General features: G+C 31.5%; 2 protein-coding genes across 6 annotated transcripts in view; one reads left to right on the forward strand and one right to left on the reverse strand.

Moving 5' to 3' along the window:
• LOC123275307 (protein tiptop) overlaps window positions 1–19028 on the forward strand; it is a 198988-nt gene that overhangs the window by 25293 nt on the left and 154667 nt on the right. The gene's annotated exons all lie outside the window — the stretch shown is intronic.
• The window catches only part of LOC123275308 (zinc finger protein 99-like), a 50629-nt gene that overhangs the window by 8703 nt on the left and 22898 nt on the right, over window positions 1–19028 (reverse strand). The window contains exons 3-6 of one of the 3 annotated variants that reach the window (XM_044743337.1): window positions 17760–18104; window positions 16722–17048; window positions 16039–16661; window positions 13102–13578 (exon numbers count right to left, since the gene is read on the reverse strand). In XM_044743337.1, the coding sequence (XP_044599272.1) occupies window positions 13102–13578; window positions 16039–16661; window positions 16722–17048; window positions 17760–18104 (1772 nt within the window). Of the gene's footprint in view, window positions 1–13101; window positions 13579–16038; window positions 16662–16721; window positions 17049–17759; window positions 18108–19028 lie in introns of all 3 variants that reach the window. The other 2 variants (XM_044743338.1, XM_044743336.1) reach the window with 2 other exon arrangements.

The following is a 19028-nucleotide window of genomic DNA, read 5'->3' on the forward strand; positions in this document are numbered from 1 at the left end:
CACACATTGATTATCCACCGTGTTCATACGCTTAGTAGTTATACTACTTCTTGCTCCTTGCTTCTTGCTGGGCTAAATATTTAATATCTTAAGAGACAAACTTTATCACCTCATCTCAGCGTGTTATCCATACTCTCATTTGTTTGGTAATTATCTTCATTAAAATTAAAAGGGTCAAAAAAACAGAGGAAATAAATCAAATACTTTCTATAAAATCGGATCATGAATAGCATAGTAGAGATGTACTTATTAAAATTTAGATTTTTCGTAAAAATCAGAGGATCTAGGGTAGATCATAATTCTAAATTATTTTATTTTTACTCGCGATCTTTCTTGTTATACTAACAATTTTTCAGGCGCTCTGGGAAATAAGAAGATAATTATCAATGTACAAAAATTTAAGTATGACTGAAATATTAGCACACTGAAAAAAAAAATTCTTGACTGGAGCGTAAATTTTCTTGGCTCAAGACAATATTAAGGAAGATTGAAAATTTCTTCTTGTTCCAAAATAACTTTTGTCTTCCTTAAAATTTTCTTGGTGCAAGAAGTTTTTTTTTGTGCAGTTAAACGTCATTGATGATTACCGTGAATACTAATATTTTTAACATAGTAAATTTGATTTAAATTCTTGTCATATTTTATTTCTTTGATTTTTTGTGTGTTGTTAATTATGTTTGTATCTCATGGAGAGTCTAAAAAAGTGCGATTCTGTAGTAAGAAAAATATCTTCATTGAGTTTAGATTTATTCTATGATTAATATTATCCACACTGAGAAAACGGTTTGTTTGACTCAAATGCCCAGATTTATTTGAAATGAATCAAAAATATTTATTTAATGTTAACAAATTTCTTTTATTTAAATATATATTACTTTAAATCAAATACTACTTCGTTTTGGTTTATTTAATTGAATCGACTCATTTATTTCATTCAAATAAAGATTTGTTAACTATTAACTAATCTCGCTTCAAGTAAATTACGCTTGGTGTCGCTATTTTTGAATGTAAGAGTATTGTTTACATTTGACTTTTTTTGTGACCAACCACTGTTTCTTTTATATTTATTTTATTATAATATCAATTTATCTATTGATCTTAATTACAATAAAAAAATGCTTCTAAAAATTTTCACTTATAATTTTTATTAATTTTAACATGTGAAATTTTTTAATTAAAATTTTTTCATAATAATTTTATTGTTATAAAACTCGAAAAAATTTACAGATGTCTGTTAATTTATAATAATAAAGTTAGTCGACATTTTTTATTTTTTCATTTTGCTTAATGTGTTAAATTATAACTAAATAATATTTTTTTTTAATTGCACTTACAGTTTTTCGAATTTTTTACAAATAAAATTAAAAAAAAAATTTTTTTGTAAAATTTTTTTCATGAAAAAAATTCTAAAAATTTTTAGGTGTCGGCTAACTTTATTGTCATTGTTAATCTCAGTATAATTAATAATTCCAAAAGAAGTGCCCATTTTACCCCAAACGTTCGATATGACCACTTTTACAATTTTCCTAACCTAAAATTGAAAATCTTTGCTTTGAGTATATATTCAAACATACCATTTATTTATAGTTAACAAATATGATTTGGTTGAAATATAAGATTGTTAGCACCAAAGAAATATTTGTAAACTATAAACAAATCTGGATTTCATTCAAATATACTATAACTTTGTCTCAAATAAATAAATTTATTTGTATCAAATAAATATTTCTGGTGATATTTAAATAAGAGATTTATTTATAGTTAACGAGCCTCATTTCATTTAAATGAATTGTTTTCTCAGTGCAATAATAGCGATGAAAAAAAAATTTGTCCACTGAATATAAAAATAAATTGAATGATAAAAAAAATTATAATTATTTTGAGATTGTTCAATGGAAATGTGTTGACTCAAGAAAATTTCTCTACTCCAAAATAACTTTTCCGGAAAATTTTTTTGGTTAAAATAAACCTCTTTTTTCTGTGTATAACTTTTTGAAGATAAAACGTTTTTTTTAATATCTTTAATTTTAACAAAAATTGACTGAATGTTATTGTTTATCTTAAAAAAATTTTTTTTTTTTTTACGAATTTTGCAAAGTTTTACAATTCAAATTTTTAAAAAATTATCTTTAATCAATTATTTTACGTATTAAAGAGTGGTAGTTTAAATTTAAAGTAAACTACAAAAATATTTTTCAATTTTCTAAAATTTAGCAATTTTTTTTTATATATTCTAATTTTTTAAAGTTTACTTTTTAATGTTGAAATTCAATTTTGACCATTCAAAAAACAGTTCAAAAAAGCAAGATCTCCAAAATTCTCAGTTACTCTTCTACATTTTTTTATTTATTTATAATCCCATATAAGCAAAGTGCCTTACGATGATTAATCAACACAAAAGTTAAACTCTATCTAGCTCGGAGACATGACACGATTATTCTAGATCAACTCACGTGACACATTATTTGAAGAGGTCGCGTGCAACCTCGGTCATATTATCAACGCGATACGTGACCGAGTCTGCGGGAGTGCGAATTAACCAAGGCCAATCAGAGCTGCCTACACACTCACATAAATATAGATAGAGAGAGATAGACCAGAGTAGATCGATGTACATATATAACTATACAACTACACAACTGTATGTATATATACATTAAGAGAGGCACATCAAGAAGATTAGAGAGGGGAGGGCCCGGATAGGGAGAGAATCGAGTCTAGAGGGTAGTTAACGGCTTGTATTTGAGGTTTCAAATAAACAACAATATTATAACGTGAGCTCAATTGCTTGAGAGGGCTCCCATGATAACCTTCGGCATAAATTGGGGCTTTCTCTAACAACTTGGCTGGGCCTGTGCTATCCTGCTCCACCCGGTCTATTGCCCTAGGATCATTTGCGATAAACATGTCACCGGTATAGCGATATATACTTATACTTTCATCTATTCTGATATCAGCCGAACAGAGTTTGTTTTATTTATAGACATACTACGACGAAAAGTAACTACTTGATTCAAAGAAATGTTTTCTTCAAAATTTCACTCAAAATATTTAGTTTGAATTAAGTCTTCAATCAAATAATTACAATTCAAGTATAAACAGAAAATTTTTCTCCAATAAAGGACTACTATTTTCAAATTAGATACACATTCTTATCTTCACATCTTATAATAAGTTATGTAGTATTAATAGTTTCAGAGATAACTAAAATTTTAGTAAAAACAATTGTAATTTTTGTCTATAAGTATGCTCACAATAAGTTAGAAAAAACATTTTTAAACATTTAATTATACAAAAAAAGGTTTACTTGAATCAAGAAAATTCGGAGAAAGATATAAAATTTTTTTAATTAACTAAGAATTAATTTTTCTTCGAGTCAAGAAAATTTTAGTTTAATCAAGATCATTGTTGTTTTTGAAATTATTTTTTTGAGTCAAGAATATTTATTTTATTTAGAAGAATACTTTTTCTCTGTGCGTATACATTAAAAATTATCTGCGCTAAAGAGAAAAATTATTAGTCAACATTTTAGAATTGTCAAATTGAATCAAAGTTTAAAATTAAAATAATTTTTTTTTTCCGAATTTATTCTGAGTATACTTTTTGGACAAAAACAATTTTTTCTACAGAAATCACAATTATCGCGTAAACTATCAGTTCTACATGATTTAGTATGAACTTTTTTTTATAGAGAATTAAATTTTTTGAACTTTGATTTATTTTGACGAGTGTAAGATTTTGACTGAAAATTTTCCGCTTTTTCAAATTTTTTTTTTAATGCACAATAAACGATATTTTCAGTGTCAGTAAAAAAAAATTTTAAAAAGCGAATTTTTGGCTCATCTCAATCCACACTAAAAGAAAAATTCTTCATTGGAGAACTAATTTTTAACTTCCCGCTAAGAAAATCGAAGATTTTCAAAAATCGGGAAGTTATTGTTTTCACCCCGTTTTACGAAAATCGCGTTTTCATCGAATCTCGACGTTTTGAGGTCCTAGGAAGCTTCCCTGACTACCCCCGCGATGTTGTCACTATGTGTGTGTGTGTGTGTGTGTGTGTGTGTGTGTGTGTGTGTGGGGATGTATGTAAACCTCTTATAACTGTTGAACGGCTTGACCGATTTGATCGCGGTTCGTGCCATTCGAAAGGGCTTGACCAAACTTAGATTTTGTATATACTTTGGAAAGATTCGGACCGGTAGATTTTGAGAAATCGCAAAAAAACTACAAAAAATTTTTTAAAGTGGTTTTTGGAATAACTTTTAAACGGCTTTACCGATAAATTCCAAAAATAATCAGCTCTCAACATCAAAAAACCACGTCGATCGCCGCCAGTCCGGTCAAAATCGGTTGATTCGTTCGTGAGTTATCGTTGACGAAAGAAAACCAAAAAAAGTTTTTTTTCGGAATTACTCCGAAGTCTTTCACTCTGTCAATAAAAACTTAAAGATTTTGAATGAAGCTTAAAAAACTGCGTCGAATGCCACCAACCGCGTGAAAATCGGTTTATTCATTCAGAAGTTATTGCGATTTGAAAATTAAAAAATAGTGTTTTATCAAACTCCTATCAAACTTTTGAGCTCGAAGAGCTCAAAAGTATACGAAAGCTATTTTTTGAGCTTGGAGAGCTCAAAATAATACACAATTGTATTTATGAGCTCGAAGAGCTCTAAAACGTCATAAGTGCAATTTCAAGCGTTTAGGTATAGAATCGGCGGGGAGTTGCAGGGATGACCTTCAAGGTCAACCGTTTTCCTAATTTTTTGACTCAATAAAATGTTAAGAAAAACGAAAAATTTTTGGCTGAATTAAAGTACAGTAATCCAGAAAAATTCTTTTGTTTCAAGAAAATTTCTCTTTGCTCCATAACAACTTGTTTTCCAAAAAATTATTTGCTCTAAAGAAACCTTTTCTTCCGTGTACATATATATACTTCGCTAAAGAATTTTTAACTTCCCGCTAAGAAAATTGAAAAATTTTCAAAAATCGGAAAGTTATTGGTTTTACCCCGTTTTTCGAAAATCGAGTTTTCATCAGATCTCGACGTTTTGAGGTCCTAGAAAGCTTCCTGGCTATTCCCGTGAGGGTGTAACTATGTCTGTATGTATGTGTGAGTGTGTGTGTGTGTGTGTGTGTGTGTGTGTGTGTGTGTGTGTGTGTGTGTGTGTGTGTGTAAGTATGTAAACCTCTTATAACTTTTGAACGGTTGAACCGATTTCATCGCGATTGGTGCCATTCGAAAGGGCTTCGCCAAACTTAGATTTCCTGATAATTTAAACCGATTCGGACCGATACGGACCGATTCGGACCGGATAGATTTTGAGAAATTTGGGGAAATCTAAAAAAAAATAAGAAAAAAAATTTTTCAGAAGTGGTTTTTTTGGAATAACTTTCAAACGGCTCCACCGATCGATTCCAAAAACTAATCAGCTCTCAACCTTGAAAAACCACGTCGATCGCCGCCAATCCGGTCAAAATCGGTTGATTCGTTCGAGAGATATTGTGAACGAAAGAAAACCGAAAAAAGTGTTTTTTCGGAGTTACTCCAAAATTTCTAGTTTGACCAATTGAAACTTAGAAATTCTTTATGAGGCTTAAAAAACTGCGTAGAATGCTGCCAACCACGTAAAAATCGGTTCATTCATTCAAAAGTTATTGCGGTTTGAAAATTCAAAAAATAGTGTTCTATGAAACTTCTATCAGTACAAATATAAATAATGCTGTGAAGCGGGAAAGAATAGGAGTTACGGTAATTATTACGTGAAGCATTCCACATTTACGTAACAGGATATTGGTAGGAAAGGATTGAGAAAGGAATGTGGAGAGGATCATCTTAATGTGAGTTTATAGAATATGCGAGAAAAAATTATTAGATAGCTCGGACTGGGATTCGAACCCAGAACCTTCCGAAGACATGTCGGCTACTCTACCATTTGAGCTATCCGGTCTATACTAAATTTCCTTTCGCTTATTCTATATACATTAAGCCACACCGTCCATCTTACGGCAAGCATCAGACTTTTGAGCTCAAGAGCTCAAAAGCATAGAAAAGGTATCGTTTTGAGCTCGGAGAGCTCAAGATAACACACAGATTGTATTTTTCAGCTCGAAGAGCTCAAAAAAAATGGCCATGTATTAACGGAATCAGCGGGAAGTTGCAGGGATGGCCTTTAGGGTCAACCGTTTTCCTAATTTTTTTCTCTTGGATTAAGATACACGGCAACATACACACAATTACATTTTATTAACCATGATCAACGATTATGATTATGTATAAATTTCTTTCCCGGTGGGTAACCTCATTTGATCGGTAAATATTGTTATTACCACCCCCATAAAAAAATCAATTTTCACAATCATCAAATCCTTAATACCAAACATATGCAGCGATTGGGCCTCTTTAACGGCAGCAATAAAAAATATTGTTTTCACCGTGAACCAAGATCGTTAACGTTTCCCGTTGATACCTTAGCATGCGGTTAAATGGGCTCGCGGCGGACAGTATAGCATTATAAAACGAAACGTATATATTAAGAGCGGTGTTGAAGAGGAGCATTTATAAATAAATAAACGAGCGTTTAGGGAAAAAGTTAAGAACAATAAATGTTGTATGGTGCTGGCGGACTAACCGTGAAACGCGGTGTTGTAGTAGTAAAAGTATCTTCACTGCATAACAATAAAATAAAAGACTGCACAGTATAAGTATAAAAGTACCTAGCTGATATATACATACATACATATATATATATATATATATATATATATATATATATATATATATATATATATATATATATATATATACCGCACGGATATAATATGAGGACAGAGAATAAGTTGAATAAGGTTGTGCTGAGGAGTCAACGTGATGCGGTCGAGCAACAGAATTGCAAATAGCAAACGGGGATGAGGACGAGGATGAGTCAGGAGGTGGGACGCAGAAAAGAATAGAAGTAACAAACGTTATGCTATACCGTGGTATGTACATCCATACATGAATATAACACACAAAGCATTCGCAAATAGAATGAGAAAGAGAATAAGAACAAGTATATTGTATGTTGTATATCCCACATGTGTATGTGTGTGTTGCCAGACTGGCTCATGGCGGCTTGTAAACCTCCAAGTCATATTCTAGTATTTAAGAGTAGAGGCAAGCATTACGACTCCTTTCGTGTAAGTACGTCTAGTCTATACCATCATATATACACGACACGGTAATGTGCTCTAGCTAGTCTAGCACAGTGTTTACCGTCGTTGGTTGGTGGTTGTTGGTTGTTGTTTGCTGCTGACATAAGTATTAAAGCATCGGCATCGCGGGTTTTGTTGTGTTCCAACACTGCTATAAACCAAATGTTAACACCTATCGCCGAGCTGGCTTATAAGATCCTTCTTCCTGCCCCCACACCGATCTTCTTCGCGTTCAAGCTCTTATTATTTCCTTTTCGCTCTTGTGCTACACTGAGAAATGAAATATCTTTTTCGTGCAATAATGTTGCTTGTTTTGATCGATACTTTAAATTAAAGTTATTTTTATAAAATTAAGTTATTGAATTTCTTGAGTAGTTATTATTTTTATTTTTTATTATTTGTGACGAGGAATAGTTTATTCAATTTTGTGGAAGTATTTTTGAAATGAGTAATTTTAGGTTTGATTAAAAAATATTGGTCTTTTGGGAAAAATTGAAGTACAAATTATGAAAAATCTTTTGGGAATATATAATAACGTATAATTAATTTTAAATTACAAGAAAATCTTTAAAATTTTGGACATATAGAAAATAAAAAAGAAGATTAAAGTAGTCTTGACTTGAGTAAAATTTTAATTGAAGAAAAAAAAATTCATTATTTAGTTAGATTATCAGGAGTTTGGACTATGAAGAATTCTATGTTGAATTTTCAAAAGTTACGGTGTTTTGCTGCACAAAAAAAATAATTAACTTGAATCAAGTAAAATTTACTTTTTAAGAAAAATTTCTTAGTTTAAGAACATTACATTGGTTAAAGTAAATTTCATTTTCCAGGAAGAAAATTTTTTTCTCTACTCAAAAATTAATTTTTTTCTGTAGTCAACTTTCCTATATATTTTATCACTGTGATAAAATTTTGATTTTAAATACAATTTTATAAATTTTTAATTAATCAATTCTCCACCATTTTGATTGTAGTGTATCGAAGGACCACTTTCCCACAAAAAATTTTAAAAGTACACTTATAATAACTATCCTTCTGAATATTTTTTTTTTTTTTTTTTTTTTAATGATATAAAACTTTATCATAAATAGTAAAAATCAACGAAATTAAAGTATGTTTTCCATAACTTTGAGACTCATCCAATTAGTCAATTAGTCAAGTGTACAGAAGCGAACCGATTACTTATTATTTTCAAAATTTTTCCGTCAATAATCAGCTTTCAAAAAAATATTGTTTGTTTTATTTTTATTATTATTATTATTACACTGTCTTTAAAACGAGAGTAAAAAAAAAAAGAAAGATAACAGGAGGGTGTATATGGAATTCCACATAACCCTAATATAATATATGTCGACGAAGATCATAGTCACGCTACTCTTATTTTGGTAGTCAATTGTAGCGACGTTGGCTGTATATATGTATATGCATATGTATATATGTCCATAAAGGTATGGCACGCGGTAAGCATGTAGACGTTTGGAGTTTAGTGGTGGGCGCCCCGCAAGTCCAGTTGTCGCGTAAAATATTGCAATTCATAAAATAAAACAGAGCTGCGGTCGAGAACGCGTAGAGATATAGCGGTCGGTGGACATTCGAAACTTTACTCTCTCGCTCACTCTCTCTGGCTATTCGGGGTATTAGATGTCCCCGTTGATCTCTATCCACCCTATGGTTGTCCGAAACCCACCGCGGTGGCGACAACGACGGGCAGGCAGCTCTTTCTATTCTATTCTGTCCTCTCGATTCTATTCGAGCAGACTCCTATCCTGAAATGCAGCCAAACCGCGACTGTCTACACTCTACACTGGTAGGTGCTTTACTGAATTTTTACGTTCGTTAAATTCTTTTTTAAATTTATATGGATGCCTGAGATCACACAGAGACGTCGCTATTAAATAAAACGAGAATGAGAATGAGACTAGCTCTGAGTTTCGTTGTAGTAACATGTCTACACTGATCGAAAAAGTTTCTTCATTCAGTGGGAATACTTTTCATCCAAGATATGTCATTATGTTGATTCAAAAGTACATTATCTTTAATAGGATGCAACCAAATTCTTGAAACAACTAAAAATAATTTTTTTGTTTCTAAAAACTTTATATTCTTGCTTCAAGACTAGTTTTTGTATTTAAAAAAAAAAACGAATTTTTTTTAACAATTTAATACACTGAAAAAAAAAACTAGTTGATAAAAGAAAAATATTGCTGGTCCGAGAAAATTATTCCTAAGAAAGCCTTATTTTTTTATCTAAGAATTTCTTGTTTTGACACTCGTTTTCTTAGCAAAGAGATCTTGAATCGTATTAATTCCATGAGATATAATCAAAATCTTTTTCGAAAAATACAATTCTCTTCAGATGTAACAAAATAATTTCGTTTTCATCTAAGTTCCGTTCCTGTGTTTTTTGTCTCTATATTCGCATACAGAAAAAAAACTTACACCAAGAAAATTTTAAGGAAGACAATGTTCCTTAATATTATATCTTCAGCCAAGAAAATTTACCCTCCAGTCAAGAATTTTTTTTTTAGTGCACTCATTGAGAAAAATATCGTACTGTCTTGCATGATGTTGCACTTGTAAGGTGAATAAAAATTTAAAAATCAAATTTACTATTATCATATAAAAATTTTGAAAAAAGCATTTTTAAATGTTTTTTTTTTTTAGAAATTTATATTTGTATAGAAGAAATTTATCAAACTGCGAATGGTTCTTCATTAAAAACAGCAAAAAATAACAAATTTTTTATTTGATCCCCTTGTGAAATGTACTTGAGACTTATTATTGATGATATAAAAAATTACAGAAATCAAAGAATTTTTGGTACTTTTGAAACAAGTCGGTGATATCTTGAATCAATCTTATAAATAAAATAAACTGTTGGGTAAAATATAAATTATCTGTTTGATAATAGTAAAAGGTTATGATTTAAAAATTCCCAAAAAATTCTAAATACATTTAAAATGTTAATAATTCCAACATTCCATTACTCCACAAGATGTGTTACGAATTAATGAACTGAATTGAATAACGCTTTATAACAATATATAATCATCTATTAGACAATTAAAGTGTCTTTAATGTTTTCTCCCTGGCAATGATGTCAAGTTATTTCCCTGAGCAGCATATACGGATTGGATCCTCTCCATAGCTTCAGTAGATGCATTATAATAAGGAGGATTTAGACCCAAGTATTTACTTGTTCGTTTAGTTAAAGTTTATTTTAAAAATGTCTCCTCGGAGTGTTTACCCGAGGAGTTGGCAGGCTCATTCGTTAGCTCCTGGAGACAAGAACTGGGGAACCGAGAACCGGGGATAGGAGTTGCTTTAAATAAAACGACCGGTAAGAGGTAAGAGTCGATAAAATAAAAATAAGAGCTGCTCCGGTCTACGCTCTATACACTTTTGTGTATGTATTATGTATTATATACACACGCGGGGGCGCAGAAAGTACCTGGGAGGAAGGAGCATGTGTGGAAAAGAGAAGGAAGGTAATTACGCGATGGTCAGCTCCCGCGCACCGATCGCGTCCCCCAATTCTGAGAATACGAGGCCAGACCGGGATGTATGCGCATATTCAAGATAGTATGTTACATACGCGCGAGCTACTGACTCCTCAGGCCCCCTGCAGCCCTCTGGCCCTCTGCTCCTCAGTCTGCAGTCACCTCTGTGCTTGCCTCCTCCTCTTTTACCTCCTTCTTCTTTTCCTTTACGTAGCTGCTCTTCCTCTTGCTCTCCATATCCCATACATGCGTTCCCTCAGGTATTTTACATATATGGACCGCGTCGTGGTGCTCACGTATCTTTTATCTTTCGTCGCAGTAATGGCGCTCCGCACGTCCGCCTCCTGCTTACTGCTCCCGCTACATACCGAGAGTAAATACACTCAAATATTCTCTTATACTCGGGATAAGATAGGCGTTTCCACCGAATATCATTCAACACATTTGCTACTCACCCTCTTGCTGATAGATCAGCTACAGGATTGCTGATATTTGATACCAATCACTAGTTTCGATTACTAACTATTACACGACGATTTATTAATTTGATACTAATATTTTCACGTCAGTATCCTTGTCTCAGATTAAAGGTTTGCTAACGCAATCACGTTCTTCGATTTTTGAAGGACAGAAGTTAAAAAAAAAAAAAATTATTGATTTAAAAATCAATATATGACCAGAGAAAATTGAAAAATAAAATAATAATTAGTGAAATAGCTATTAAAAAAATGATTTTTAATAAAATTTTATCTAAGTCTTTTGAAAAATGATCGTTTTATAAATATGTCGACGTTCTAATTAGCAAATCTAACTCCATTTTAAAGAATCTTCCATTTGTACGAAAAAACAATTATAATTATAATTATTATAAACTATAGTTCAAAATTTATTATCACTTTAAAAAACAATTTAATATTTTATAGAGGTATAATATTTTGGTTTGCTTCATTCAAATAATTTATAATTGTACTATTGCTACATCAAAATGTTAAAAAATCACCCTCTAAAAATAAGGAGTTAGACCAATTGTTAATTCGACCATCGATGTGCTTGCGATAAGAAACTCTTTAGATTCACGAGACAGTTTTGGACTAAATTGCAATTTTGGAATGAACTATTAAAAAAGAAAAAAAAAATTGCTTGCTACATACGGCTCATATTGACATCTAATATGACATTCGTATTAATGTAAGCGAATTATAAACCACAAGCTCATATCGCGAAAATATGATTCTTAAATTATCCTCTCCTTAGTTCAAACGTTGCATAAATTACTATTTCTTCCTTATTTACTTAAAATTATTTTTTTCTTTTTAAATGAAAGGCAGTTTTGATCCTTTAAAAAGTTTAACCTCGTTGAAAAAATTTTTTTTTCTATCTAATTAAAATTATTTAACATTGATGTAACTTCAAAAATATTTTAAAGAATGAAAAAAAATATTAAAATTTTTCAATTTTTTAAAAGTTGCTTATGCGCACTGAAAAAAATTCTTGAACTTAGAAAATAATTTTCAAGAGTTTAATTGTCTTCAATCAAAACGAAAAATTTTTGAATCAAGTTAAATTTACTTAAACCTAGAAAAATTCCTTTGTTTAAGAATTTTTGTACTCAAATTAAGGAGGTGAACTTCTTCAAAATTATTTATTTATGATTCAAGTAAATTTTCTTTGTGAGTGAAATATCAATACTAGAAAATTCATAATTGAAGATAATTTCAAAATTATCGAAAAAAATTGTCCATAATGCCTTATTAACTAAGATGAAAGATTGCGCATAAGTTCATATTTATCAGCATTATTAAGTGATACTGGTTTTAATATGTGAAATTGCATGTGCTTACTGATTCACTATTGATGTATTTTATATTTCACACTGTCACAAGTAATATAAAGGAGAAATAAAATATTTTATTTTAGCGTTAGATTTTAGACTGATATTTTCTTCAATTAATTACAAAAATTAAATTAAAAATATTATTTTTTAATTAAAATGATGTACTCTATAACAACTAGAACAGATTTTTGAATATTTGGAATGGTCAACTCATTAATAAAGTAATGGAATTGATTCGATTCGAAAAAAAACGGAATAAAATAAAAACATTTTTCATAAGTCGTTGTTAGTTTGAGAATCAAACATTGAAGAAAAAAAAAAAAACGATTCGAGAAAATCATTTTGAAGAGTTTTATTGACTTGAATCAAAACAAAAACATCTTGAATCAAGTTAAATTTACTTGAATAGAGAAAAATTTTTCAGTTTAAAAATTTTTCTATTTAAATCAATAGGATGAAACTTCAAAACGATTTTCTTGGGTTGAAAAAAGTTTAAAAAATTATAGCCTGGTTATTTACAAGAATAGTGATAATAATTATATTGATAATGATAATAAATGAAGAAATACGAACTTGGTATAAAAGCCGGTGTTGCAATGTAGACAGAGGAAATTCTTGATACGTTGACTCGCCTCCGACTCCAAAAATGGATGACACTCAGTTACATGGACGGTTAGAGCGGATTTACGTGAGAATGATTCCATGCACTTGGAACATCGGTAAGGCTTCTCTCTAGTGTGCCGCAGAATGTGGAAGCGCAGGGAGGCTTTTGAAAATATTTTTTGGCAGACTGGACACCGATATGTCGGAGGGGTCTTACTCGAGCCGGGTTTTTCTGAGTAAATTTCGACGGTGCCCGCGTGGAGAGCCTGGTGGAATATCAATTCCGCTTCGGAGTCTGTCCTGAAGGGACACTGCAAACATTTACGCGCTCCGTCCACGCATCGTGATTCATTTTCTAATATTTGTGTTATTTTTCCACATGTCCGTTCTTTTGTGTGCTTTGTCAGGTCTTGGGGTAAGGCGAAAAGCTCTCCGCATCTTAAACATCTAGAAATTTTCATATTGGTATTAATAATAATTAATTATTTGAATTATAATGATCATGTCAATGTCAATAAATTGATATTTTGACAAAATTAAATTTTGATATTAATATTAAAAAAATAATTCGATAATAGAATAAAATTTTTTTTTTACAAGCCAGTTGGCACAGGTTTGAGATCTAAATTTTGAGTAAAATTTTGAAAATACGAAAAAATGATAGGAGATAAATTTTGGTAGAACTTCAATGAGAAGGCAAAACTTATAAAATTGCATGGAAAAAAGTGCACTTAAAACATTGAATTTTCTACACGGAAAAAACAACATTTAACTGGTTTCCATGTCGGATGGAACCTAGTTCCATCTATAGTGAAAAAATGTACAGATGGTAACTACTTCTATGTAGATTGTAGTAGGGACAATCTTCATTAAACTCAGTTCAATCCGAGGTGGGACTCAGTTCAACGAAGATTGTCTCTACTACAATCTACATAGAAGTAGTTACCATCTGTATATTTTTTCACTATAGATGGAACTAGGTTCCATCCGACATAGAAACCAGTTAAATGTTGTTTTTTCCGTGTAGAGAAGTAAAGAGAGCTCTGAGCAAGAAATGAAAAAAATTACTGTTTCAAATAAGCTCCCTGTATTTTGAAACGAACAATTGCTCCATTTCAAAATTTTATACTTGTTTTCTCAGTGTTGCATTTTTAATTAATTTTGGTATGCAAATTTGATACTTTTCTTTTGTAAAAAATTTTCATCTCTTTATTTAAAAAAATAATTTTTCATCGAACTAGATTGTATTTTTTTAACTTGCCGCTAAGAAAATCGAAGATTTTCGAAAAATCGGGAAGTTATTGTTTTCACCCCGTTCTGCAAAAATCGAGGTTTCAACAGATCTCGACGTTTTGAAGTCCTAAGAAGCTTCCCTGACTATTTTTACGATGATGTCCGTACGTCTGTATGTGTGTGTGTGTGTGTGTGTGTGTGTGTGTGTGTGTGTGTGTGTGTGTGTGTGTGTGTGTGTGTGTGTAAACCTCATAACTTTTGAACGGCTTGACCGATTTGATCGCAGTTGGTGTCATTCGAAAGGTCTTTGCCAAACTTAGATTTCCTGCAAGTTGGAACCGATTCGAACCAGTAGATTTCGAGAAATCGCAAAAAAAGTGAAAAAAAAAGTTGTTTTTTTTTTTTTTTATTTATTTTAAATATTTCCGAATTTGCTGAACCGATCGACCTCAAAAACTAATCACCTCTTAACCTTGAAAATCCACATCGATCGTCACCAAAAGCGTCAGAATCGGTTGATGCGTTCGTGAGATATCGTTGTCGAAAAAATCGAAAAAAGTATTTTTTTGTAATAACTCCGAAATTTTTCATCAGATCAATTTTTTTGTTCAGAATTATTTATAGAGCTCAAAAAACTACATCGATTGCCGCTAACCGCGTGCAAATCAGTTGATTCATTCAAAAGTTATAGCAGTTTGAAAATTTTAAAAATCGTGTTTTATCGAACTTTGATAAGATTTTTAAGCTCGAAGAGCTCAAAAGCATAGGAAAGCTATCTCTTTCTGAGTTCGGAGAGCTCAAAATAACACATAAACTGTATTTTTGAGCACGAAAAGCTCAAAAACATCATAAATGCAATTTTAAGTGCTTAGGTACGAAATGAGCGGGTAGTTGCAGGGATGGCCTTCAGGGTCAACCGTTTTCCTAATTTTTTTTTTTTTTTTTAATGAGGAAAATATGAAAAATTCAAGATCCATTAGTTATCTTTTTCTGAAATGAGACAACTATGCATTTCTCAGAATATCTGAAAGTTTTTATGTGAAACTGTAATTTTTCCAGTTGGGTGCCTGGAGCACTTAATAACAACACTAACAGAAAAATTTACTTAATTTAAGAGGACAAATCTCAAACCAATAAAATTTTTTTCGTTAAAATAAATTTCACTTAATTCAAGAACCTTTTTTCCTTATTAATACCGATACAATAAAACTCAGGTAAGTAAGGATATCTCTTTTACTGAAACTTTTTTTCAGGCCTTGGTACGTTTATGCGAAAAAACCTTTTTTATTAATGCTTACGATTTTGTTCTATTGAAAATTTTTGTTAAAGCTGTTCAATAACTACCTTAATTTAATCATTAAAACTATTTATATTATTATCAAATCGATATTCTTTTGGAAATCGTGTTTCAAGCTTTCTATAACAGGAACAAGAATAAGCTCTTATTACTAATTAATACTGAAACCAATTAATTAGTGACAGTCAAAGAAGTAAAAAATAGTAAAGCAGAAGTAAAGTTTTGCTTATTCAAATTTTACTGCAGTTCAAAAACTTTTCTCTCAAAAAATAAATAATCCGGAATTCTCGTTCCTTGAATATCTTTTTAAAAAATCAAAACCATCAATTTATTGACAGAGACACTCAAGATTATTGAAAATCACAATGAAAGTGTACTTGTGACAAGAGTCGGTATGAAGTTTAAGCAAATGTCGTTTGTAGTCAGTCAAGTTATTAAATTTGTCTCCGCATTGACCGCAGTCCTTACGCGAGGGCAAAACTCCTTGTGACGAAAACTTGTGCTCCTTGACAGTCTGTTTGTGATTGGGTGTTCTCCGGTGTAAAACGGCGTCTCGAGCAGTCTCGAAGTTGACCGAGCAGAAGGAGCAGAAGTACGGCACTATAGATCCCCGCTCTTCTTCGTCCTTTGACTCCAGGACCTTTTTTTTGTGGGCCGTTAGTTGGTGCCTTTGTAAAGCTACCTGGGACCTCAAAACTTGGGGACAGAGTGGGCATTGAATCCGCTGCTGGTACTCATCCGTGGCCGTCCAGCTCAAAGGATGCCCCGTTTCATTAGCGTGATGCTGGAGCTGGATGTTGTACCGAAATCCCCGATTGCAGGTTTCACAAGACAAAATCAGTTGTCTCCGTATTACTATTGGCACTGATCCATTGATCATGGAAATTGTCTCGCGGTGCTCCTTGCTCAGAAGGTGCTGCTCCATATCCGACTCCCCGTTGCACCAGAAGTTGCAGCAGACACATGTGTAATTTTTCTCTTCCTTCAAAAAATTTATAAACTGTGTAATTTAATTTTTTGATTAAAAAAATTGACTATAAAAAAATAAATTGGTGCTCACATCAATTGGGACGTTGGCATGACTAGAGCGCCAATGACGCAAGAAAGTTTCCTCAGTGTTGCAATAAAACCGACAGTTTGTGCACCGAAATGGGCACTGGTGAACCACGTTCACCATGTTTTCCAGGATAAACCGTCGCGCAGTAGGACTGCAGGGGTTTAATCCTGCTACACGACAGTGGTAGTGCGAGAGCAGGTGTTTACCCAATTGAGGACGACGCACACGGGCGTGACACATTTCACACCGCAGAATTTCTTTCTCTCTACGTCGCGTTTTTTTGCTAGGTTTATTATCAACTACTGTTTTTTTAAGTTCTGTGCTGCGCTTCTGAAAATTTTAATTATTATTGTTATATTTATTAAACACTTTGAAATTACTAACTGCAAACAATTAAGAATGAATTTAATATCCTTATTTGTTTTACAATAAATAAAAGTTACAAAAAAATGATTTTGATAGTTGAATTTTACTTGATTCAAAATTATATTATTGGTTCAAATTTTTTTCTCTTTAATCGAATTTTTTACTAGTGGAAAAAAACAGTTCTGTGAAATTTATTGAAGCTTCTAAAATTTAGAAAAGTTTATCTATAAATTAATGAAGATCTTAGTAGATAAAAACTATTAAAATTCTATTATGAGTTGTGCAATTGTCTTTTTTTAATAAATGATTACATTATTCATTTCAAAATCTATTTAATGAGTTGTCAGGTTTATAAATTATCTCTAAACTTGATTATAAATAATTCATATAATTCAATCAATTAATTATTACTTTATGAATAATTTTTACACAGCTAAACTTAACGTTGTTCAATAAATTTTTAGTCTTCCTTAATATTTTCTTGAGCCAACAAAATTTACCCTCGAGTTAAAAATTTTTTTTTTTGTGTAAAAATTGAATTTTCTTTTGAAATAAATTTTACTTCCAAAAAAATTAAAAAATTATCTGTTCTAGATAAATCCGTACTTACTCTAAAAATTTCAAACAGTTAAAGGTATAAAATAAAACAACATAAGTAAATAAAAATAAAAGTACCAGTGCGATAACTTTTTGACGTTTCGTCCGGGTCTTCTTGCGTAGAAGCGGTCCAGCAGATCGTGGCAATTTAACGTCTCCTTCAATTTCTTGAATGCTACGTCGAGCGTGCAAGTCCGAGCGCAAGTGTCTGCTGTAAACCAATTTCGAGGCAAGTTTCCGGCCACAAGGACTGCACCAATAACCCGATCGTAGTTCTGACGGCGTGACCGAAGCCCCTGGGATCCATTTCCCGCGAGTGTGACCAGGCGGTGGTTCTCTGCTGTTCCTTGTCATCGTTCTCTCTTTCTCCTCCTTGTCCTCTTCCTTCTCCTCAAACTCTGCCGGCTCGTCCTCCACCGTTTTCTGCTAACGATAATATACCACATGTACAAATATAGATGCAATATATATATATATATATATATATATATATATATATATTGCATCTATATTTGTACATGTGGTATATATATATGTGAATCAATGAGACACCCGGCGTCCAAGACGTATCCAAGGACGACAATTAGTCGAGTTACCCTAACGGCCCAGCGTCACGCGATCCTTTAATTACTGAGCAAGCAAACACGAGCGTATCCTCACCACAGACCCAGCCGATTAAAACCCAAATAAGGACCAACTGCTGAAATTCGTCTTCTTTAATAAATTAATAATTTTCCCAGTCAATAATTCTTCGAAAAATTTTCAGTTTTAAGGTTCACCCTCAGTTAGAGATTTACTGGTCAGAATTTGATGAAATTTTACATGTTAGTAAGTTATAGTAAGATAATAAGCCTGCTAAGTTTTTGAAAAGCTCAAGAGAACCAGTAAAAAAATATTGAGCTTTTAAAATTTTATAATTAAACAATGAGTTTAGTGAGAAATGACAGTTTTTATTTTATTTTACAAAAAGTACCGTTACTATTTTAATAAAAATTGAGAAAATTAGAGCAAATAATATATATTAAATATTTTTTACAATTAAAAGTAAAAATTAGGAGTATATAGACTTACTAATTAATATATCTGGACTGATAGAAAATTCATGTTAATTCAAGAGATATTTTCTTGATCTAAGAACTTATTTTGGAATAAGTTCTTGATTTAAGATTTAGATTTTCTTGGCTTAAGAGCTATATTATCTTCAATCGATACATTTAAGTTTTTCAATCAAAATAACATTATTTTTCAATCAAAATAACATTGAATATATTTCAAAAACTAAATAGTCTTTAATTGTTTTACCAAAAAAAAAATTATTTCTTTGAAATAAGTAAATTAATGACTCAA

Source organism: Cotesia glomerata, linkage group LG1 (assembly GCF_020080835.1).
Source record: "Cotesia glomerata isolate CgM1 linkage group LG1, MPM_Cglom_v2.3, whole genome shotgun sequence".
Lineage (NCBI taxonomy): Eukaryota > Metazoa > Arthropoda > Insecta > Hymenoptera > Braconidae > Cotesia > Cotesia glomerata.